The sequence below is a fragment of the Schistocerca nitens genome, chromosome 11 (assembly GCF_023898315.1).
Source record: "Schistocerca nitens isolate TAMUIC-IGC-003100 chromosome 11, iqSchNite1.1, whole genome shotgun sequence".
Lineage (NCBI taxonomy): Eukaryota > Metazoa > Arthropoda > Insecta > Orthoptera > Acrididae > Schistocerca > Schistocerca nitens.
Window position 1 is genome coordinate 202406652 of NC_064624.1, and position 25878 is coordinate 202432529.

General features: G+C 42.0%; 1 protein-coding gene across 1 annotated transcript in view; it reads left to right on the plus strand.

Moving 5' to 3' along the window:
• LOC126212786 (uncharacterized) overlaps window positions 1-25878 on the plus strand; it is a 292909-nt gene that overhangs the window by 110757 nt on the left and 156274 nt on the right. The window contains exons 12-13 of the mRNA XM_049940189.1: window positions 5628-5853; window positions 17230-17373. Coding sequence (XP_049796146.1) covers window positions 5628-5853; window positions 17230-17373 — 370 coding nt within the window. The remainder of the gene's footprint in view (window positions 1-5627; window positions 5854-17229; window positions 17374-25878) is intronic.

Consider the following 25878-nt stretch of genomic DNA (forward strand, 5'->3'; position numbering starts at 1 on the left):
CCAACAACACAGGTTAAAGTGTGACATTGGACAATAAGCACACAAAAAGTTTTGATTAATTATTTATTTTCCAACATCACTTGTGACAACAAGATTTTGTGAGTTATCTTTGATGCCCAATCAGCTGATTTTTTGTCCACTTTTCTTTCTGCTTACAACAAAGGACAGTTATCACAGCAGCAGTGTCTTTATGATCCAAAATTCTGAACTACGGTATTATTGTGCAGTCAAGTGAGAGAACTTGGATATTATTGCACAGTACAGTCACACGCCGGCTCCATTCACAGACGGCAGGGTTCTACCACACAGGAATGCAGAAATTGAACCCACGGCGGTATGACAGGTGTCTCAGTTCTTTTGGAGAGTATGTCGAAAAATTGTGCAAACCTTTTTTTACCTGTTTTTCATGTAACTATGTTCTTTTTTTTTTTTTTAAATAGTGAAAATTATTTTTTAAATCTGCTTCCTAGAAGTTACAAACTGGGAACTGGGGTTGCATTAGTTTTCTAGCTGTTGGAAATTTTCATTGTCATATTTTATACAGTTCTGAATCTTGAACGATTTTGTGCCAGCTTAGACTTTCACAACAGACAAGTCAATTTTTTTTCCCCTTGCTGTAATTACAAGGTGTAAAACTTCGCTTACGCTGATTTTTCCCAAACATTTGAGCCTCTAATGAAACAAGTAGGTTACACTCGTATCATTCAAAGTATATTCCATCGCTGGCCACTACTTTCTCCCATCTTTCGGGCAGTGTACGAATCCTGCATCGAAAAAATTGTTCATCTTTTGAAGCGATCCATGAATCGATCCAATTCGTGACTTCTTCGTGAGATCAGAAGTGTTGGTCAGCCAGGCCATGTGCCATTGATCTAAACAGGTGATAGTCAGAGGGAGCATGTGTCTGGAGAATACGGCGGGTGTGGTACGACTTAACCATTTTAACATTTATAAGTACGTTTTGACCTCTCTTGCAACGTGGAGTCAAGCGTCGTTGTGCTGCAAAATCACTTGATCGTGCCTCTCATTGTATTGCGGCCGTTTGTCTTTTAATGCTCTGCTCAAACGCATTTCTGCCTTTGATAACGAGCACCTGTGATTGTTTCATTCGGTTTTAACACATCATAGTACACAGTGCCGAGCTGGTCCCACAAATGCAGAGCATGGATCTTGGAGCCGTGAATATTCGGTTTGGCCAATCGTCGTGGAAGCGTGGCTGGGATATCCTTATGATCTTTTGTATTTAGGGTTATTGTAATGAACCCATTTTTCGTCCCCGGTCACAATGCAATGCAGAAATCCCTTCTGTTTTTGCCTCTGAAGCAACTGTTCACAAACACTCAAAAGCCGTTGAATGTCTCTCGGTTTCAGCTCACACAGGACCCAAGTTCCTTCTTTCTGAATTGTGCCCACAGCCTTGAGACATTTTGAAATGGCTTCCTGTGTCACTCCCACTAATCGTGCCAATTCTTCTCGAGTTTCACGCAAGTCTTCACTCAGCAATGTCTCCAATTCTGATTACCTCCACTGCTGTCACCCCTCTGTTGAACTGAAACAGAAGAATATGTTGTAAATGTTCTGATATGCCCACTTGATGTTACATTTTGTAGTGTCCACAGCTCCACTCACTATGTATCAATGACAAATGATGATATGTAATCTCAGAAAGCAAAAGTAACTACAAGCAAGACATGACAGTTAGTAAATAAACCTTTAGCAACTGGAATACAAACAAGCAAAACAAAACTGCTACAAACTTATGCACCAACCTAATATTATCTGCTGTGAAAGTAAAACAGTTAAGTTGGAAGGAGGGGGACTAACAGAAATAATTGACATTAGACATAATACTGTAGTAGACAGTATATGAAATGCAAGTGGCAGTCAGATGTAAACAAGACAGATGGAAAAAAGTAAGTAAAGTTTTCAAAGAATGTAAAATCCAGGATGGAATGTAACAATAGTACAAAAAGGAAAGTTGCCACTCACTATATGGTGGAGATGCCGAGTCGCAGATAGTACAAAAAATAGACTGTCACAAATAAATAAAGCTTTTGGCCAGTAATGCGTACATCAGAAGTAGATGACACATACATGCGCGTGTGCCCCCAAAGACAACTCGCACACACGACTGCACTCTCAAGCAATTGACTACAGTTGTGTGTGTGTGTTTATTGTCTATTTTTGATGAAGGCCTTGCTGGCCGAAAGTCTTTTCGTTGTGCCTATCTTCGACTCAGCACCTCCGCTATAAGGAGAGTGGCAACTTTCCTTTTCAAAATATATTTCAAAAGTAATTGACATGACCGTTAATATGTTTATTCCACTGAGAGACAAAATTGTCAGTGGCTTCATGAAAACTGTTTGCAGTTCCCTGCAGAACAATGATTTTATCCAGCCGTGCAGCTTTTCGTCCAAAGCAAATTGAGAGCCACGGATGTCTCTCTTCAGGGCTCTAAAAATATGGAAATTGCACGGCAGGAAATAGGGACTGTATACATGATGTGTGACAGCTTTTCAGGAAAATTTCTGCTGTCCGGACGGCCCCATATATTGCCACGGTTGTTTCGAATATACAGCAGAAGTTTCACTGGGAAGCCCTTACACCTACACCCGTACAGTCCCGATCTCTCTCCATGCAATTTACGTAATTTTGGGTCCCCAAATAAAAACATTTGTCACTGTCGATGTGCTTTGGTTGGAGAGGTCTACACTTGGGTACAATCAAGGTTCTATAGGCAGCTGCAAACATTTTTCCAAGAAAACATTGACTATCTCGTCTCATAGTGGAATAAATACAATGTGTATCAAAAAGAATCGTTCGATTTTCTATTTCTGGCACTAATAAACATATACAATGAATTTTGTTTTTTGTTGAATGGGAAACTCAAAAGTTGATTTTTTTTCGTACCTTTGAGATTCATGGCATACGTCAGTGCGGTATTCAAATTGTTCCTACACTGCAGTGAGCATGTCTCGAGTTACAGCTTCCACAGCTGTTACGCGATATCTCAGTTCATTCATTGCTGTTGGTAACGGAAAAGTCTTTTATAAACTCTCACAAGAAGTAATGACATACAGTCGGGTCCGGTGACCTTGGAGGCCAGTAATGTAAGGCTGAATCATTTGATCCAGTGCAACCGATCCATCGTTCAGTAACCTTTTGATTTAAAATTTCCTGCACTTCCAGGTGGCAGTGTGGCGGTGCCCCATCTTGTTCGTAAATGAAGTCGTTTGAATCAGTCTCCAACTGTGGGAAAAGAAAGTTCTCAAGCATAAGATATGAGCTTCCTTTAACAGTGCTCTCGGCAAAGAAAAATGGACCGTATGCCTTTTCCCGTGAAAGTGCACAAAACACATTAAATTTTTGAGAGTCTTTCTCATGTTGTCCAACTTCATGTGGTTGTTCCGTACCCCATATTCTCACACTATGATGGTTAACCTTTCCATCTAAATGGAATGTTGCCTCATCAATAAACACTAAGCGCGGAACAAAACTGTCATTCTCTACCTTGCCAAGAACGAAATTACTGAACTCTGCACGTTGTTGTTTGTCACCTTCATGAAGAGCTTGCAGTAGCTGAATTTTGTTCGGTTTCACATGTAAACGTAAACGCAACACATGCCCGATGGACATCGGGGGCACGTTGAGCTGTGGACCTGCACGGTGAATGGATTTCTGCGGACTCCTTGTGAAACTACGGTGAATGCATTCGACAGACACACGGAGACGGCCTGGTGATTTGCCTTCACACGAACAACCTGTTTGTCGGAATTGTTCACGCCATTGTCTAATGCTATGTGCTGTAGGATGATTCACACCATACCTAGTATGAAAGTCACGCTGAACAGTTGTTAATGACCCGCCATGCACAAAACGTAGAATGCAAAAAGCTTTCTGTTGGTCCGACACCATTTTTACTAGAGCTGAAGTGGGCGCGCACTACTGCTACTTAAGGGGTCCATGTAAAACTTCAGAGGCTGACCTTTCCAATAGTATGTTGTTCGCACGCATATCTTAAATAATATAATAGTTATGATTTTTAAAAATCTGATGATTCTTTTTGATACACCCTGCATATTAACAGCTATGGTGATTACTTTTGAAATGATGAACAGTTTACTGTTCTTTCCACTTGTCTTGTTTTCATTTGATTTGCACTTACGTGGTGTGTGATCAAAGAATAAGGTGAAGGAGTTCTTTTAGCAGCAACTGCTGCCTCTACGGTCACTTGGTGTAATTTGTTTAATTGCCTGATCTGTTGAGGCAGGCAGCATCAAGTTGGAATACTTTCTGACTTGTCAGTCAGCAGCCACAAAACATTAGAGAGAGGTGGTTCTTAGCGTGTCTGTTGTGCATCTCGGATTGCGAACTGTGCATAAGCATTAAGTTGTTGTTTTTTTTTTTCTTCCAAATAACTTCGATAGATGTTCATGAAAAGATGAAATTGGTGTATGGCGATAGTGCTGAAGACGTTAACTAAGTGATATGAATGATTAAAAAGTGGAAATGAGTCAGTTGAAGACAAGCAACATTCCAGATATCCATTAACCTCAAAATTAGAAAGAACTGTCCAAAAAGTGGCGAAATTGTTCATTCGAATAGCTGAATGGTTATTTGAGATCTTAGCAAAGTGCTTAGCACCTTGTATTGGTCCTTGCAAAGCACCTTAACCCATGATTTGAAAATGGTACGAGTGAGTGCAGAATTTGTTCTCATACTTTTGAATGAAGAATACAAGGAAAATCGTGTGTAAACTTCCACAGAGTTGAAGTATCATCTTCGTCCAGATCTGGACTTCGTGTACAAAATTGTAACTGGAGATGAAACATGGATCCTTGGATATGACCCTGAAATGAAAATTCAGTGTTCCCAGTGCATAACCAGTGAATCTTCTTGCACTAAAAAGGCACTCTAGTCAAAATTGAATACTGAAGACACGCTAATTTATTTTTATTATTTATTATTTATTTTTTCTCTGATATTGAGGACACAGTGCGATAAGAGTTCATTTCAGAGGGAACAACTGTAAATGCTAAATTTTGTGGAACAATGTGCGGAGAGAGAGACCGGAAAAATGTTTCAGTGGCTTCCTTCTTCATCACGACAACACACTGTGCACACCTCCGTTTTGATTTGTGTGAGTTTTTGGTGGGAAAATGTATTCCTGTCTGTCCACATCCACCTTGCTCACCAGATTTAGTACCGTGCTACTTCTGGGTCTTCCCAAAAATCGAAGCCCTGTGTAACGAAAAATGTTTTGGCACCATTCCTGATATTGAGAAGGCCACCACAGAGCAGCTAGAAGCCCTTCCATAAAAGGTCTTCCAGTCACGGATTTGATGGCGGTATTAGTGCATTGCTAGCCGAGGACAGTACTTTGAAGCAAATCGAATCTGATTCCGTCTAAGCTTATTACATTGTTTCTAATAAAATTATTCATGTAAAATTTTTGATCACACCTCGTATATTCAAAATGCCGTAAACACTATTTTTCCAAAAGTGTGGGTGGTGGAAATGACTAGATGCAAATTAAGAAATCGTCAGTTGTATATAAATGTTGATACATTTTGTCAGGAAGGAAAACTCATTCTTCCCCATTGTAATGTGTCTGTTTCCATTCGCAGAGTCGACGTCTTCGGCCCCCGAGTGCCGTGGCGAGTCGGACGGCCGGTCGGAGACAGACGGTGCAGGAGTGGCGGGTGGCGGCAGTGGCCCGTCAGAGTCCGCCGAGACTGCGTCACCGGACACGACTGCCGACTCGTCGCGCGTGCTGACCTGCCCGCACTGCCTCAGACTGCTGGCGGGGAAGGACGCTCTGGCGGCACACGTCGCCGAGGAGCACTGGGCCAGGTAGGACTGAGTTACGTGGCCTAAAAAAGCTGTGTAGTGGGCAGTCAGATTAAAGTTAAAAACTGGCCAGGTGCGAGTACGTCTCGCACACTGAGGGTGCTGTACAAACTTAGTTATGCGTATAGACTGATCGTCCATTCGGGGAATTTGAGATTCTCATCTATTCGGCCTGTTATCGACATTCGTATTGCCAATATATTGGTCCTAGAGGTTCAGTGTCTCTTGAGAATGTTTTAGTTTCAAATACAAAAGGAATATTTATTGTATGATAGAATTAAAATTTTTCGGATTTTTTTCTTTCTTTCTTTCCTTTTTTTTTTTTCTTCTTCTTCTCCTTTGCTTATACTGTGAAATCTTTCTTTTTGCCGAATTTCACGATTCCATATCAAGTGGAAGCATGCTATATTTTTTAATGAGTGAGTTTGCAGGTATGTGATGTAAATGACTATATCTTTTAGAATGAGATTTTCACTCTGCAGTGGAGTGTGTGCTGATATGAAACTTCCTGGCAGATTAAAACTGTGTGCCGGACCGAGACTCGAACTCGGGACCTTTGCCTTCCGCGGGCAAGTGCTTTACCAACTGAGCCACCCAAGCACGACTCACGCCCCGTCTTCACAGCTTTACTTCTGCCAGTACCTCGTCTCCTACCTTCCAAACAGGAGAGCTTCTGTTAAGTTTGGAAGGTAGGGCGTGAGTCGTGCTTTGGTAGCTCAGTAGGTAGAGCACTGGCCTGCGAAAGGCAAAGGTCCCGAGTTCGAGTCTCGGTCCGGCACACAGTTTTTATCTGCCAGGAAGTTTCGACTATATCTTTTCATTGCAGTGACTTTAAAGCTTCACTTTTTTATGTTGCCGAGGCACCGTAGTGGTGTAAGTTTCGACTTGATAAGTCGTCCTCAGAAAAAGGGTTTTGGACCGACACCAGACAGACGACAAAGTTATCGTATAAGGGCTCAGTTTTTACCGATTGTGCTGTGGAACCCTGAAAAGATGAGAGCTTTGAGCAGCAGCAGAAATCAGATTAGTGACTACCTTAATGTAAAAATTGGGGTTCACAGAAATAGATGGACACAGGAAGAGGGAAGTAAGCAGAAGATCAACACAGGCAAAGAGGGCATTCCCCACTAGTAGTCGTCTGCTAGCATTAAATGTGGGTCTTTAATTCGAGCTTGTACAGGAGCCTGGCAGAAATATGGACACTACAAAAACACAACACATTACTGTGCCAGATATGGTGTAGGAACACCATTAACATTCGTAACGGCCTCCATGTATATGGGAATGGGAGATGTGACAATTCGTCGTCCTCGTGCTCACACGGCCAGACGTGGACAATGTGAGCAGTGTGAACGGGAGTCCTGTCACCTGGGAACACAGTGTTGTCAATGGGGAACACACATTCTACCATCAGATGGATACGATTGTCCAACATAGTCACGTAGTGGCTTTATTCCATCGGTCCACAGTCCAGGTTTTATGGCTTCGGCACAACGTTTTCCCTTTAGGAGCCGGAAATCCAGCGCGCCTGGCAATTCCCTGCTTCCAGAGCTCCTTTCGTGTCGTCCGGTGCCGACGGGGTTCGCGAGTGCGATATTTGGTTCTGCAGTGGCTTTTGCAGCTGTCACCCTCTTTATTTTTTGCCACAATCTCCTTCGGTTACCGTGCATTGTGATCACTCGAAACGCAATTTTGTCTGTGTCGTGACTTGGTGGATGACGATTGTCCACTTTCCTCGTATATGGTGTAAATCTTTGATGCGGTGCCTCTCGAAACACCAAACACTCCGGCCACCTCAGTTACGTAAACACCCACCGTACGAGCACTGACAGTTTCCCGATTTTCAAATTCACTCGGCTCCCACATAATGAATTCGGTACACAAAACACCATTCTGGCCACGACTGACATTTTCAACATACCGAGGACATCGTACAGGTGCCGTTCGTGGCCAAATACGACGGCTCGACCTGCAGACTCGGCTAGATTCTGCATTTGTGTTTGAGCGTGCTGTTCGTGCAGTGTTTCCACATTTCTGTCCAATCCCTGTATGTCCGGGGAACAACACCGTACAGAAGTCGATAGTGAACTGCGAAAAATGAAATAGAGTAGAATCGGAGTGGTATTACAAAAGAATGCAGATGTGCAAAACATTGACTAGCGTAGCGCTCTGCAAACTCACCAGTCGACAGAGCCAAATATCGTCAGTACTGCGACTGTTCTTTTGAGGGACATTTTTTTAACTTAAACAATATAGGTAGGTACATTTTTACTAAATTAATTTGGGGACTCCTGAGTGGCCCTTTGCCAATGATGTCCTCAATCTGATTGAAGTACACTCACTGAGGTCAGCCTGTGAAAACTCTTCCGTCCACATTCACCTCGTGTACTTGTTTATCATCTCTGTAGCGGAGGGGTTTGTAGCTAGAGATGTAAGATCGTGTGGCACCAGAAAATTGCCGGAGATAACACGCAAAAATATGGGAACTGACACAGGGAGCACGATCAGTTTGAAGTTATAGGCTTAATTATATCAGTGGGAGTAATGTGACATAAGATGCTGCACCATCAGTGAGTGTGGTCTCGAGGCTGTCTGTTGCACGCGGCCGAGTCCGTTGATACAGTGTGGCTCGTAAGTAGAGTGTGCAGTGCCGTTTGTAAGGCAACTAGAGAAACACAGGAAAGGAAAGAAAGAAGGATGGACATTAAGTATAGTGATGCAAAAGAAAGTAGTTACCAAGGAAAACAGCACAGGGCTAGGATTGAAGAAAAGCCTTCAGGCAAAAATCAAACAATGGAAAATCCAGGATGGAATGTAACAATACCAGAGAAGGAAAGTTGCTACTCACCATATGGCGGGGATGCCGAGTCGCGATAGGCACAACAAAAAGATTCACGCAGTCATATCTTTCGGCCATTAAGACCTTTGTCAGCAGTAGACACACATACACACACGCGTGCGCGCGCACACACACTCGCGCAGACACAACTTGCACACGCGTCTGCAGTCTCAGAGAGCTGAGACCACACTGCGAGCAGCAGCACCAGTGCACGATGGGAGTGGCTACTTGGTGGGGGTAAGGAGGAGGCTGGGGGAGTGGGAGTGGGAGGGATAGTATGGTGGGAGTGGCGGACAGCGAAGTGTTGCAGTTTAGACGGTGGGCTGGAGAGAAGGTGCTGAGGGGGAGGGGGTAAGTAGCAGAAAGGAGAGAAATAAAAAGAAATTAATAGACTGTGTGTACTGGTGAAATGACAGCTGTGTAGTGCTGGAATGGGAACAGGGAGGGGGCCGGATGGGTGAGGACAGTGACTAGCGAAGGTCGAGGCCAGGAGGGTTACGGGAACGTAGGATGTACTGCAGGGAAAGTTCCCACCTGCGCAGTTCAGAAAAGCTGGTGTCGGTGGGAAGGATCCGTACGGCACAGGCTGTGAAGCAGTCATTGAGATGAGGGATATCATGTTTGGCAGTGTGTTCAGCTACAGGGTCAGGGTGTCTACGAGCCAGGACAAACGGGAGATCCGGGAAAGACCCGGGAATTTTTTCATCTGGGAGAAAACTGGGAAAAACCCGGAAATTTTTTTGAATTCGGGGAATTTTTCATTGTTTTTGTTCTCAGTTAAATTTTTGTAATTGTGACTGGTAAGAACCAATACTCTAACAAAGGATATTACTGTATCCTGCTACTGCAGAATAATACTGCAGCAATAAATCCTGAATGAGAGAAAAAACTAAAATAAAACTTAAATTGCAAAGGAAATGCGCCATATACAGCAACAAAACACAGTGCTCATACAGTTGTCTGCCAACAGCAAAATTTGTCAGAGGCTTTAGGGAGACTATGCAATGCTTCGTACCTTCGATGAGTGTGACGTCACAACTGTTAACATTAGATTTGTTTTAGCAGTTACGAGTGGGATCGTGCGTATGTGCAGTTGAGTAGTACCTTCTTCCGCTTCTGGCTACAGAAATATGGCTGTCGGCTGTGTAAGCAGTCGCAGCAAAAGAAAAAAAAAAAGGCAGCTAGATGCTACCGGGAAAAATTTTACTGGCGCGCTCAAGCTGCCAGATTGGGCAGCAGCCCTGGGTCTAGGAGTGAGAGGGGGGGGGGGGCAAATTCATATACACCTTGTTTCACAAAGCATCTAGCATCCAGCGCATGTTGGTCTATCGATTATTTGTATGACTTTGAAACGTGTCCCTGTCGGTTTTTGAACATAGTTGAATACATTCTAAGTTGATTTCTGAACGAATGATAAGTTGATTTCTGAATGCGTGCATAGTGTACGTGATGTCTCTGTCAGTGGAATCCTCGTCACTTCTAGAAATAAACTTTCCTGCAGACAAAAGGGGCTATATGAACTGAGCAGAGTATAGCCGAACGAAAGAAAGCCAACCACTGTCTGATCAAGTGGTCGATTGGGTTTGCGAATGATGAGCATTGTTACGATTACCAGCGAAATCCGTAGATTCAGGCTACCAGAGTGCGAATAAACGACTAACGGGAATGGCAGGTAAGAAACATTACGTATTATCTTCTCGGTGTATCCAAGAAAATGAAATTTTGAAAGAAAATTTTTGGCCAGATCACTATACTAGCAAGGGCCAGTTGTACAGTCTCTGGCTGGCAGCCTCTTTAAGGTCTATTCTGGAAGTAGGGCGGAAAACGCAGTGTACGAACACGTAACGACGCCCAGCCGGAGAATAATCGCGGGATAACTAAACTGGTGATTCTGGCAGAGTTAGTGAAGTTAACCGGCGAATAAGCTTTGACATTGGCAGGAATAGATACAGAATTAGTGATGACAACATTTTTTGTTAGAACGAGGAAGGAGAAGAAACGGGGACATCATACAAATTATGGAAGAATAAGACTATTCCAAATTTATATAAAAATTTCGCACTACTACTATTCAGTCTCATGCTTGAGAAACTGAGGTGTATGAATGAAGTGTAAAACTATTTCCTAACATAAAGCTTTTTGCTTGTAGTAGGCCTAGTAGGCATTTGATATTGGTACTTTGCGAATTATATTCCTTCGTGTTATAAAAATGACCATTTCTGCCAAAACAGTCTCGTTTATTTGGCGTGTGTTACAGTTGCTGCAGTATTATAAAGGTGTATTTTGTTTTATCTTGCAGACAGTGACAAAATATAGGTAATCAGTTCGAGAAACCACACTAGTCTTGGGCCTATTTGTAATTACAGCTTTTTCAGTATTAGAGAACGACGTTTCGATTTTTCATGTAGCAAAATGTGTGACGAACTTTGATGAGGTAATAGATCCTTTCGCAGAAAGAAAAGCACGCCATGTAAAGCTGTAGCAAGATTAGAGAGAAAAAAATTCTAGGAGCTAAGGATTGAAGAAATGTGTACTGTTTTGCTTGTCTCTTCTCTTTACTGGCTTTATGTATCCTATACTTAATTTTATGTCACACAAAGCAGCAAGTTGTTAGCTAATAGGGAATAAAGAGTGCAAATTTTCTGAAGAGTTAAAAAAAAAAGAAAAGAAAAAAAAAAGAGGGGCAGGATGTCAAATCGGCCAACTGGAAGCAGGAGAGGCACCACAGGACATTTTAATTTCTGCTGTCCTGAATATAGTTTGATGGCATCCAGTACAAAATATACACGTTTAAATTCCACAGACCGAAATACAGTGACGTGCGATAGAAGAATATTGTGTGAAGAGGTGTGGCGCTGCACTTTGGCACACTTACGATCAGATAACATGTCTTAAAATTCCTCGGACATGTATGTTTTATGTATCAGAGTCTTCAGAAAGATGTGCACTACAAAATGAACATATTTTTGAAAATTCGATTTTTTAAAAATTTTTGACATCCTATCTCAAATGCTCAAGGGACACCACTATCTACTATTGCCCCGGTTCGGAAATATCGTAGATACGGATCTGATGCGCAGAGCAGTCTGAGTTATAATACGGAATCGGGTAGTCTCCATGTGACCCGTGTTTACATTTAGTGATTTTGCTGTTTCCTCTTTGTCTACTGCACTCACGTCATATGAAAACAAAATTGATTTCTTTGGCCAGGAGCTATCATGTGAATTAAAATACATTCACATAATTACGGAAGGCTAAAATACATTATTAGTTTCAGATTTGATTTTATTTCCACCTTTCTGACAGTCAAGCATTAATTGCCATGCAGAACAATGAAGTTATTTTTATCGGTTTGCTGAAGAAATTTTCTTTTATTAGTCTTTTCCGCTGAGGCAATCAGTATATTTGAAACGAAGGGTTTAATTTCAAACTATTGGCTAGTTTCAACTGTTCGGTGCATTTCAAGTGTACGTTTCCATCTTCTAGCCCATATGGCATTATGCCATAACAAAGAACCAGACATGAGATAACAAAGTACTAGTACCGAAGGAAATTTACATCCTGAAACCACATTGAAAAACTTAATATCAGGTCAATGCATACTTCACTGGGAATTTGGGACTCATTTAAAAATCAGCTCTTTGATGACGAGCCACTTAGAATAATTTATAGCCCAGAAGATCACAGTTTTATGTCGTTATTAAAAAATTTACTGGCACATTTGTGTGATATATCTTAAAATGTAATACATGCATAAAAGACCAACATTATATGTGAAAGCTTAGCTTCTCTTGTAGCGTATTGGCCTTGGAGACCAATATTATATGTGAAAGCTTTGTTTTCTTGTAGCATCATTATATATATATATATATTAAACAATTAACTTTTCCTGTTCGTGTGTACATGCTACTTAACAGTGATGTTGCTGTTGGCTGACTACACCACATGTCCGAAGCTCTGAATATCCGCTGTCATCGTCTGGCGAGATCACGTGACTTGATCTATGACTGGCTTACAATTACACATCGCAATCTCGATTTCAATGCTTCGGAAAGTAACAGGCGGAGTTTGGTGGAATTCGAATTTATACTTTCGTAATACGAAAATATGCAGCGTACATGTTTCTGCACATCAAACATCTTTCCAAAAGGTGTTTCGTTTTCTAAAGCGCCGGGAAATTTTACGTCCATGTATAAAACCATAACCATTCAAAGGACTGATAAGTTATACAGTTCAGAGAGAAAATACACTGTCAATAAACAGGGAAAAACTATGTTTCCACCCAGGAGAAAGTGTATGTTTAACTGGGAAATCCGGGAGAAATCCGGTAATTTTGTTTCCCTTGCCCAAGTATACACCCTGAGGGTGGTCCACTTGTTTTTTGGCCACAGTTTGTTGGTTGCCATGCCTACATAGAATGCAGCACAGAGGTTGCAGCTTAGCTTGTAAATCACATGACTGATTTCACATGTAGCCCGGCCTTTGATGGGATAGGTGATGTTAGTGACCAGACTGGAGTAGGTGGTGGTAGGAATATGTCTGGGACAGGTCTAGCTTCAAGGAATGCATTTCAGAACCAGAACTGTCATCTGCTATGTTGATAGTGAGATGACCACCAACAGGATCCATGAAGCCATCCGAGCTCCACATTTTTTCCTCCTCTTATAAGATGAGCTGTTCTGCATTTCGCTGGCGTTCGGTGGCATCTTGTGACAGAGCTTCGTGCATAAGCTCCAGTACGTCTGGCAGCTGAAATGTCTTGTTATTTCACAGGACAGGTTCCTTAACTTGTCACCAGATCAGTTCTGTTGGAATCAGACTTCAGAGTACAGTGCCAACTGTAAAAAATACAGCATTTGTGCAGTTTGCTGGATGCCATGAAAAGTATTGTTTTCCGAGATTCTAAAATTCCTATCACTGTGGCTTGTGTGAGACGACATCTGTGTTATAAAGCAATGGACACAGTGCAAATAAAGAGTACTTGATTTTTCATTTTCGTCCCAAAAATTTAAGTTGCAATGTCTTTTTAATTTTTAACATTCTACATCTACATCTACATCCATACTCCGCAAGCCACCCGACGGTGTGCGGCGGAGGGTACCTTGAGTAGCTCTACCGGTTCTCCCTTCTATTCCAGTCTCGTATTGTTCGTGGAAAGAAGGATTGTCGGTATGCCTCTGTGTGGGCTCTAATCTCTCTGATTTTATCCTCTGGGTCTCTTCGCGAGATATACGTAGGAGGGAGCAATATACTGCTCGACTCCTCGGTGAAGGTATGTTCTCGAAACTTCAATAAAAGCCCGTACCGAGCTACTGAGCGTCTCTCCTGCAGAGTCTTCCACTGGAGTTTATCTATCATCTCCGTGACGCTTTCGCGATTACTAAATGTTCCTGTAGCGAAGCGCGCTGCTCTCCGTTGGATCTTCTCTATCTCTTCTATCAACCCTATCTGGTACGGATCCCACACTGCTGAGCAGTATTTGAGCAGTGGGCGAACGAGCGTACTGTAACCTACTTCCTTTGTTTTCGGATTGCATTTCCTTAGGATTCTTCCAATGAGTCTCAGTCTGCCATCTGCTTTACCGACGATCAACTTTATATGATCATTCCATTTTAAATCACTCCTAATGCGTACTCCCAGATAATTTATGGAATTAACTGCTTCCAGTTGCTGACCTGTTATTTTGTAGCTAAATGATAAGGGATCTTTCTTTCTATGTATTCGCAGCACATTACACTTGTCTACATTGGGATTCAATTGCCATTCCCTGCACCATGCGTCAATTTGCTGCAGGTCCTCCTGCATTTCAGTACAATTTTCCATTGTAACAACCTCTCGATACACCACAGCATCATCTGCAAAAAGCCTCAGTGAACTTCCGATGCCATCCACAAGGTCATTTATGTATATTGTGAATATCAACAGCCCTACGACACTCCCCTGCGGCACACCTGAAATCACTCTTACTTCGGAAGACTTCTCTCCATTGAGAATGACATGCTGCATTCTGTTATCTAGGAACTCTTCAATCCAATCACACAATTGGTCTGATAGTCCATATGCTCTTACTTTGTTCGTTAAACGACTGTGGGGAACTGTATCGAATGTCTTGCGGAAGTCGAGAAACACGGCATCTACCTGTGAACCTGTGTCTATGGCCCTCTGAGTCTCGTGGACAAATAGCGCGAGCTGGGTTTCACACGATCGTCTTTTTCAAAACCCATGTTGATTCCTACAGAGTAGATTTCAAGTCTCCAGAAAAGTCATTATACTCTAACATAATACGTGTTCCAAAATTCTGCAACTGATCGACGTTAGAGATATAGGTCTATAGTTCTGCACATCTGTTGGACATCCCTTCTTGAAGATGGGGATGACCTGTGCCCTTTTCCAATCCTTTGGAACGCTACGCTCTTCTAGAGACCTACGGTACACCGCTGCAAGAGGTGGGGGGGGGGGGGGGGCAAGTTCCTTCGCTTGATAAATTTTGTATTTAATTGATGTAAACATTCAAATTGGCAAAAGAAGGCCAAAGTGAGATTCCAGTCAGCGATCTATAGGATACCTGACTACCATTCTCTAACACACCAATTCAGCCACACATCTCGTTTTCAGAAACTCCTCAACTTTTGATAATTGTCTTGGAAAATTGCAAAGCGAACTTTCTCTGTAAACTTGTGAAAACATCAAAACAACCTGTTTCCCAATTTTTTAAAATTGTGTTCCACAGATGTGTTAAATTACGGAGCAGGAAGCACCGTCAGACATTTTCCCGGTTTGTATTAACAGCACAACAGACCGAGCATAACTTGCATTACAGAGACTGCAGCTGCGCACAATTTTTGAAATAAAAACTACATACATAAATCATGATTCAGAAAAACGTTGATGGCCGTTAATAAATTAGAATATCTTAAAAGTTTCATTTACAATAAGATAGTAATAATGTGACTAACACATAAGCAGGTCCTACTTGCCAGACATTAATAGCACCAGCTTGTGTGCAATTCAGCTGTTGATAATGTTTGTGTGTGTTTGTCAGTTTTATGCATACAGTAGATGAAGTATACACGCAATATTCTTATGATGATAACTCCTTTTGATGCTTTGCTATGCCCAACCGCATTGGTGAAAGGCATTATTATGAGGACAATTCAGAAAGTAGGGAACGTTTCCATCTGATGCCTCTAGGTGAGCGCCGATCGTGTGTATTTTGGTATGTGCGTATTTTGGTATGTGCGTACTTGGCAGCTTAGTCGGCATCTACCGTGACAGTGGGAATGTCTCTGCGCGTCTGCTTTTTCGATATTCGAATTTGAAATGTGTGCTTCAATCGAAAATCCCGCCAGTTGTGAGATGTTGTCTCTGACACGGTATTTGTTGGCAAAAAACCTGAAACTTGTAGAAATTTATCGTGAACTGTGCAAAGTGTACAGAAACAACGAAATAAGTGAATTTTCTGTCCGGACATGGTACGTTCAGTTTAAAAATGGCCGAACCAACGTTCATGACGAAGAGAAGAGTGGACGCCTGAGCATTGTGACTGACGATCTTGTCATTTAAGATGATAAAATGATTCGTGAAAGCTGTCGCTTCACAATAACGGAGCTTTCACTTCCTTTTCCACAAGTTTCATGGACTTAGTTGTTTGGAATTGTCACTCAAAAGCTAGACTACCACAAATTTCGTGCACAATGGGTGCCCAAGATGCTTAGAGAGCACCATAAAGAACAGCGAATGGGGGCAATGTTGACATTTCTGGAGCCCTACCACAAACATGGTGATTCATTACTGTATCGAATCGTAACTGGTGACGAGACTTGGGTGAAACACACAAATTGCGAGACAAAATTACAGTCCGTGGAGTGGGGGCACACGAGGTCCCCCAAAAACCGAGAAAATGTTTGCAAACCTTGTCAGCAAGGAAGTTGATGGCGACAGTGTTTTGGGATAGGCAAGGCGTGCTTCTTATTCATTTTCTCGAGCGTGGAACAACCGTAAATTCCGCCCAGTACTGTCAACCTTTGCACAGCTTTAGAAGAGCAGTTCAAAACAAACGCCGGGGAAAGCTGACATTCAAAATTTTGTTTTTGCATGACAGTGCCCGACCTCACATGGCAAACCTCACTAAAGAACTCCTTAATTCATTAAGATAGTAAATTTTCTCTCATTCGCGCTACAGCCCCGATCTTGCACCAAGCGACTTCCACCGTTTCCCAACGCAGCGCTTTGATGACGACGCGGAACTCCACGTGTGAGTGAATCACTGACTGAAGTGTCAGGCAGCAGAATTTTTTTCAAAGCTTGTCCACCGCTATGATAAGTGCCTCAATGTGTTTAGTGACTGTGGAAAGTAGTATGTCAGTCATTCTTTGAGATGTGTATAATAAAAGGTATTTCTTGTACTTAGCTTTTTTTTAAATGCCAAAACATTCCCTACTTTCTGAATAGCCCTTGTAAATATACCATCAAGAACTATTCTGTACAAAAAGTAGGTCTCTGTGGCAACTTTCTCCAAGGTCAGTCCTGCTATGTTGCAGCACGATGACAGGCTCCACCACGTCGACGGGACAGCCGGGCTGTAGCGACCGGTCAGTGGGACTGAAGACGCAGATTTCGACGGCTTTTGGTGGGCTGCTGGACCGAGCCCTCAACAACCGGCTGGAGAAGGGAGTCGGACCGAGGTAGGTGGAGGAGTGCGTCACTCCGTGTGTACACACTTCTCTGGGGCTTACACCATCAGCTGTGTAGTTCAAGTCTTGTAAATTTGTGTGTTACAGTAGATGCGTAATGTGTGTCATCTGTTGAATAAGTACATACAGGGTGTATACACCCCAGGAAATCTGGGAAAAACCCAGGAATTTTTTCATCTGGGAGAAACCTGGGAATTTTTTAGAATTCTGGGAATTTTTTGCTGTTTTGGTTTTCATTCAAATTTGTGTAATTTTGACTAGTAAGAACTGATACTCTAACAAAGAATTTTACTTTGGTCTGCTACTGCAGAGTAATACTGCAGCGAGAAAACATAAACGAGACAATAACACCAAAACAAAATTTTAGTTGCAAAGAAAATGCGCACTTTACAACAAACCAAACTGCACAAACGAGCATCTGCTGACAGCAAAATGTGTCAAAGGTGTGAGGACAAAAACTGTGCAATACTTCACAACAACAAACAGCTTTTGATGAGTGTGATACCACAACTGTTTACATTTCTAAGAAGTCATGGGAAAGTATTGTGAATGGTGGTTTGAGAAGCATTATTTTCAAAGTAGATTTCCTGTTACGCATGGTGAATTATGTTAAGAGTGAGAATGTGTGATGAATTTCTTAAATTGCGACACGTTTGACTCCCATTAAAAACTTAACACCTTGAGGACAGCCGCTTAGACATATTTTGGGTCCATAAGACCAGCCATTGATGCCATTGTTTAAAACTTACCGGCATATTTGTGTTTGTTATATGTTAAAGGTTAATACGCTAAAACAGACTGAGCCTCGAGGTTAGTTTTCCGTATTTGTTTCAGTTCTTTCATAGATTTCTAGTTATGTAATAATCATGGCAAAAAGTATAGTTATCCTCCAGAAAAAAAAGTGAGGTGAATTCTTCAGCAGTTCGCACGTGATTGGCTTTTCTATGAAAATGTCAGAGCATTTATTCAGTCAGGTAACCCACGAAACGATCAGTGCACAGCAGTGAAACTTATAATTGTGCTCGTCAGAAATATTCACCTGCTGCAAATTAAGGTGTGCTCTGAGGATCCTAACTGCACACACCTCAGAAAAAACAGCGAAAAAATTTTGACGACCAGTATTATATGTGAAAGCTTAGTTTGTCATGGAGCTATATTGAATATATATATTAATTTAAACCATTAACGTTTCCTATTTGTGTGTTTGGGTTACTTGAAAGTGATGTTGCTATTGGCTGACTTCATTACAAGTCCTGTACTCTGCATATCTGCTGTCATTGTTTGGTAAATCACATAACACAAGTTACGATTGGCTGACAAAAGCACATACCAATATCGATTTCAACGCTCCGAAAGTTACTGTGCTGTAATTGGTGGAATTTGTGTCGGTATTTTCGTAATATGAAACTATGCAGTGGACGTGTTACCACGTATGAATGATCTTTCCAAAATGCATTGCTTTTGCTGTGTTGAGTTTCCTAAAGTGCTGGGAAGTTTTACACCAGCATATAATACCTTCAACATTCAAAGGATTTGTAAGTTTTACAGCTCCAAAGAAAAGTATGTTGTTGCTTAACATAGAAAAAAGTGTATTTCCAGCCGGGAAAATTGTGTTTTCACTTGGGGGGAAAATGCATTTTTGACTTGGGAATCCAGGGAATTTTTTTTGTGTCCACATATACATCCTTCCCCCATGAACCATGGACCTTGCCATTGGTGGGGAGGCTTATGTGCCTCGGCGATACAGATGGCCGTACCGTAGGTACAACCACAACGGAGGGGTATCTGTTGAGAGGCCAGACAAACGTGTGGTTCCTGAAGAGGGGCAGCAGCCTTTTCAGTAGTTGCAGGGGCAACAGTCTGAATGATTGACTGACCTGGCCTTGTAACAATAACCAAAACGGCCTTGCTGTGCTGGTACTGCAAACGGCTGAAAGCGAGGGGAAACTACAGCCGTAATTTTTCCCGAGGGCATGCAGCTTTACTGTATGATTAAATGATGATGGCGTCCTCTTGGGTAAAATATTCCGGAGGTAAAATAGTCCCCCATTCGGATCTCCGGGCGGGGACTACTCAAGAGGACGTCGTCATCAGGAGAAAGAAAACTGGCATTCTACGGATCGGAGCGTGGAATGTCAGATCCCTTAATCGGGCAGGTAGGTTAGAAAATTTAAAAAGGGAAATGGATAGGTTAAAGTTAGATATAGTGGGAATTAGTGAAGTTGGGTGGCAGGAGGAACAAGACTTTTGGTCTGGTGATTACAGGGTTATAAATACAAAATCAAATAGGGGTAAGGCAGGAGTAGGTTTAATAATGAATGAAAAAATAGGAGTGCGGGTTAGCTACTACAAACAGCATAGTGAACGCATTATTGTGGCCATGATAGACACAAAGCCCATGCCTACTACAGTAGTACAAGTTTACATGCCAACTAGCTCTGCAGATGATGAAGAAATTGATGAAATGTATGATGAGATAAAAGAAATTATTCAGGTACTGAAGGGAGACGAAAATTTAATAGTCATGGGTGACTGGAATTCATCAGTAGGAAAAGGGAGAGAAGGAAACATAGTAGGTGAATATGGATTGGGGGGAAGAAATGAAAGAGGAAGCCGCCTTGTAGAATTTTGCACAGAGCGTAACTTAATCATAGCTAACACTTGGTTCAAGAATCATAAAAGAAGGTTGTATACCTGGAAGAATCCTGGAGATACTAAAAGGTATCAGATAGATTATATAATGGTAAGACAGAGATTTAGGAACCAGGTTTTAAATTGTAAGACATTTCCAGGGGCAGATGTGGACTCTGACCACAATCTATTGGATATGAACTGCAGATTGAAACTGAAGAAACTGCAAAAAGGTGGGAATTTAAGGAGATGGGACCTGGATAAACTGAAAGAACCAGAGGTTGTAGAGAGTTTCAGGGAGAGCATAAGGGAACAATTGACAGAAATGGGGGAAAGAAATACAGTAGAAGAAGAATGGGTAGCTTTGATGGATGAAGTAGTGAAGGCAGCAGAGGATCAAGTAGGTAAAAAGACGAGGGCTAGTAGAAATCCTTGGGTGACAGAAGAAATACTGAATTTAATTGATGAACAGAGAAAATATAAAAACGCAGTAAATGAAGCAGGCAAAAAGGAATACAAACGTCTCAAAAATGAGATCGACAGGAAGTGCAAAATGGCTAAGCAGGCATGGCCAGAGGACAAATGTAAGGATATAGAGGCTTATCTCACTACGGGTAAGATAGATACTGCCTACAGGAAAATTAAAGACACCTTTGGAGAGAAGAGAACCACTTGTATGAATATCAAGAGCTCAGATGGAAACCCAGTTCTAAGCAAAGAAGGGAAAGCAGAAAGGTGGAAGGAGTATATAGAGGGTCTATACAAGGGCGATGTACTTGAGGGCAATGTTATAGAAATGGAAGAGGATGTAGATGAAGATGAAATGGGAGATACGATACTGCGTGAAGAGTTTGATAGAGCACTGAAAGACCTGAGTCGAAACAAGGCCCCGGGAGTAGACAACATTCCATTAGAACTACTGATGGCCTTGGGAGAGCCAGTCATGACAAAACTCTACCATCTGGTGAGCAAGATGTATGAGACAGGCGAAATACCCTCAGACTTCAAGAAGAATATAATAATTCCAATCCCAAAGAAAGCAGGTGTTGACAGATGTGAAAATTACCAAACTATCAGTTTAATAAGTCACAGCTGCAAAATACTAATGCGAATTCTTTACAGACGAATGGAAAAACTGGTAGAAGCGGACCTCGGGGAAGATCAGTTTGGATTCCGTAGAAATATTGGAACACGTGAGGCAATACTAACCTTGCGACTTATCTTAGAAGAAAGATTAAGAAAAGGCAAACCTACGTTTCTAGCATTTGTAGACTTGGAGAAAGCTTTTGACAACGTTAACTGGAATACTCTCTTTCAAATTCTGTAGGTGGCAGGGGCAAAATACAGGGAGCGAAAGGCTATTTACAATTTGTACAGAAACCAGATGGCAGTTATAAGAGTCGAGGGGCATGAAAGGGAAGCAGTGGTTGGGAAAGGAGTGAGACAGGGTTGTAGCCTCTCCCCGACGTTATTCAATCTGTATATTGAGCAAGCAGTAAGGGAAACAAAAGAAGGATTCGGAGTAGGTATTAAAATCCATGGAGAAGAAATAAAAACTTTGAGGTTCGCCGATGACATTGTAATTCTGTCAGAGACAGCAAAGGACTTGGAAGAGCAGTTGAACGGAATGGACAGTGTCTTGAAAGGAGGATATAAGATGAACATCAACAAAAGCAAAACAAGGGGTAATGGAATGTAGTCGAATTAAGTCGGGTGATGCTGGTGGAATTAGATTAGGAAATGAGACACTAAAAGTAGTAAAGGAGTTTTGCTATTTGGGGAGCAAAATAACTGATGATGGTCGAAGTAGAGGATATAAAATGTAGACTGGCAATTTCAAGGAAAGCGTTTCTGAAGAAGAGAAATTTGTTAACATCGAGTATAGATTTAAGTGTCAGGAAGGCGTTTCTGAAAGTATTTGTATGGAGTGTAGCCGTGTATGGAAGTGAAACATGGACGATAACCAGTTTGGACAAGAAGAGAATAGAAGCTTTCGAAATGTGGTGCTACAGAAGAATGCTGAAGATTAGATTGGTAGATCACAAAACTAATGAGGAGGTATTGAATAGGATTGTGGAGAAGAGAAGTTTGTGGCACAACTTGACAAGAAGAAGGGATCGGTCGGTAGGACATGTTTTGAGGCATCAAGGGATCACAAATTTAGTATTGGAGGGCAGCGTGGAGGGTAAAAATCGTAGAGGGAGACCGAGAGATGAATACACTAAGCAGATTCAGAAGGATGTAGGTTGCAGTAGGTACTGGGAGATGAAGAAGCTTGCACGGGATAGAGTAGTATGGAGAGCTGCATCAAACCAGTCTCAGGACTGAAGACCACAACAACAACAACAACAACAACATACATCATGACATACACCAAAACTGTGTAAGGAACAAACTATTTTTGTCGTGAACTCTCTTTCTCTTCACCATCAGGCGCATGTGCTTATGTATAAAGTGCACCAATCACAAATAACATTGTCTTGTACCATTCCATTGTCATTTTACAGTTGCAATCCCAAACCTATTTCTTTATCATTGCTTTAGCTTACACAGTGATCAGTTATGTTGTACAGCCAAGTGAGCTGCAGTAATGTAATATAAACAGCTAGATAGGTCAGAACAAATTTAAAATCGGTGTGAAATAATGTCCCAGATTCTGAGATTACAGAACAACCCCACAAAGAGGCAGTTGTCTACAAGATAATTAGTAATCGAATCAGTGCTCAGCTGGGATTTGATGCAGCTGCGCCGTTTAATGCTCCTAGTGGGTCATTACTGTGGGGTAATACTTGTACACGCCAACAGTGATACGGTGAAAGTTTCTGTTATTGTTGTTCTGCTAAACAGTGATCTAGTTCATTTGATATAAGTCTATTTTATCGCTGTTTCATTAGCCCACATTAAACTGTGATTTTGCGAAAACACATTTACGATGCTAACGTAACAACAGCTATTCTTTACGTACATATGAAGTACGCCGCGTGCCCACTCGTGTTACAAAAATCGGCGCATCCGCTCGAGGGTTAATCAAAAATCGTAGGAGGGCTCTTTGGTGTGTTTGTGTAATACATACATGTATCATTACATAACTTTGTAACAATATTAAATCATTTTTTGGAATAAATAAAGCAGCATGAGAATTGTAAAGAAACGGTCATAGAATTGTGAAGTTATCACTCTCAATCACCAGTAGTTTTTTGGCATCTGCAAGTGACAGCACTTCCTCTTGAGTTGTGTGTGCCTCGGCACCTCATTGACGTTGATGAAATGGGATGGGAGATATCATATTGAGAAATGTTGTGCAGTGATTTCTAAGCTCAGCTTACAGCTGATCTGAACACTGGAGGCTTTCAACATCCTCCGAAACTTTTCTTTGAAGATTATCCCAACGATGTCCATTCCTCTATTGGTCAGTATTCCTTCAAGTAGTCAGAAAAGCTCCTTCAAATTTGTGCGTCTCTTATCTGTTCCAAAGCCTTTCTGCATCACCTGGCCACTTTCTGAGGAACACTCTTTTCAAATCTGGGCGGAAACCAACAATTTTGATGTTACTGGCCACACAAAACACAATGTGCAAAATTTCCATGGCAAATAGCTGGAAACATTAAAGGTCAGTGGCCATGAAGCCCTCATGCGTGCAGTTTATGTCTTACAGTTTGGACTGAAATAATTATGTTACGTACATTTTGCAAGACACTTCTTCGTATTCTGGCATCTGAAATTGTTTCTGTCAGGTCCACGAGGCGCAGAAATCCATCATCTTGTGTGGTGGTAATCCATGATTTTCCTTGGTGCCTTTCTTCTGGTTGCTCAAATTGTCTCCATTAATAACAGCACTTTTCTCTATACAGTATGATCCTGTTGTGCAGTGAAATATACTTAAATTTTTAATAAAATTGTGTTTATTATTATTGACATTTGCATATACATAACTATTTTTATTAGCTCTGAATGAAACATTCTTTGTGCGCATTCGTTCTACATCTGTGGATGGAAATAATATGTCAAATAAGGCAATGTGAATATAAGCAACCCCGGCTTAATGCAAAAGTTGCCGAACACAAAGTAGGTCGATGAGTTCATTGATAGTATGCCAGTCGTTGGGGTTCTAAGAATTCTGCTTTTGGCCTGCCTTCTACTTTCCCTTCCGTGTGAGAGCACCACCTCCCGCTTTTTATCGCATATTCCTAGACGTCATGTCGAATCCTGCCTAGTCATCGAATATGTGGTGTCTAGGAAACCTGCTGTCTCGGGTCACAAGACAAACAATTCAAGCAAATCATATTAATGTTCATTGTTACGAAAAGTAAATGACAATACTTTACTTTGAATATTACATACACACTACTGGCCATTAAAATTGCTACACCACGAAGGTGACGTGCTACAGACACGAAATTGAACTGACAGGAAGAAGATGCTGTCATATGCAAATGATTAGCTTTCCAGAGCATTCACACAAGGTTGGCGCTGATGGCAACACCTTCAACGTGCTGACATGAGGAAAGTTTCCAAGCGATTTCTCATACACAAACAGCAGCTGACCGGCATTGCCGGGTGAAACGTTGTTGTGATGCCTCGTGTAAGGAGGAGAAATGCGTACCATCACGTTTCCGACTTTGATAAAGGTCGGATTGTAGCCTATCAAGATTGCGGTTTATCGTATAGCGACATTGCTGCTCGCGTCAGTCGAGATCCGATGACTGTTGGCAGAATATGGAATTGGTGGGTTCAGTAGGGTAATACGGAACGCCGTGCTGAATCCCAATGACCTCGTATCACTAGCAGTTGAGATGAGAGGCATCTTATCCGTACTGCTGTAATGAATCGTGCAGCCACGCCTCGATCCCTGAGTCAACAGATGGGGACGTTTGCAAGGCGACAACCATCTGCACGAACAGTTCGACGACGTTTGCAGCAGCACGGACTACCAGCTCGGAGACCGTTGCTGTGGTTACCCTTGACGCTGCATCACAGACAGGAGCGCCTGCGATGGTGTACTCGACGATGAACCTGGGTGCACGAATGGCAAAACGTCATTTTTTCGGATGAATCCAGGTTCTGTTTACAGCATCAGGATTGTCACATCCGTGTTTGGCGACATCGTGGTGAACGCAGATTGGGAGCTTGTATTCGTCGTTGCCATAGTGGCACATCACCTGGCGTGATGGTATGGGGTGCCATTGGTTACACGTCTCGGTCACCTCTTGTTCACATTGATGGCACTTTGAACAGTGGACGTCAAATTTCAGATGTGTTACAACCTGGGGCTCTACCCTTCATTTGACCCCTGCGAAACCCTACATTTCAGCAAGATAATGCACGACCGCATGTTGCAGGTCCTGTACGGGCCTTTTTGGATACAGAAAATGTTAGACTGCTGGCCTGGCCAGCACATTCTCCAGATCTCTCATCAATTGAAAACGTCTGGTCAATGGTGGCCGAGCAATTGGCTCGTCACAATACGCCAGTCACTACTCTCGATGAACTGTGGTATCGTGTTGAAGCTGCACGGGCAGCTGTACCTGTACACGCCATCCGAGCTCTATTTGACTCAATGCCCAGGCGTATCGAGGCCGTTATTACGGCCAGAGGTGGTTGTTCTGGGTACTGATTTCTCAGGTTCTCAGGATCTATGCACCCAAATCGCGTGAAAATGTAATCAGATATCAGTTCTAGTATAATATATTTGTCCAATGAATACCCTTTTATCATCTGCATTTCATCTTGGTTTAGCAATTTTAATGGCCAGTAGTGTATGTCGCTAGCAAAGGGCGACATCCGAAATAAACAGGCTTCTTCACTATATACGATTCCTAATACAAGCGAAGTAATATAGTAGACACTTCTATTCTGGTCAGTAGC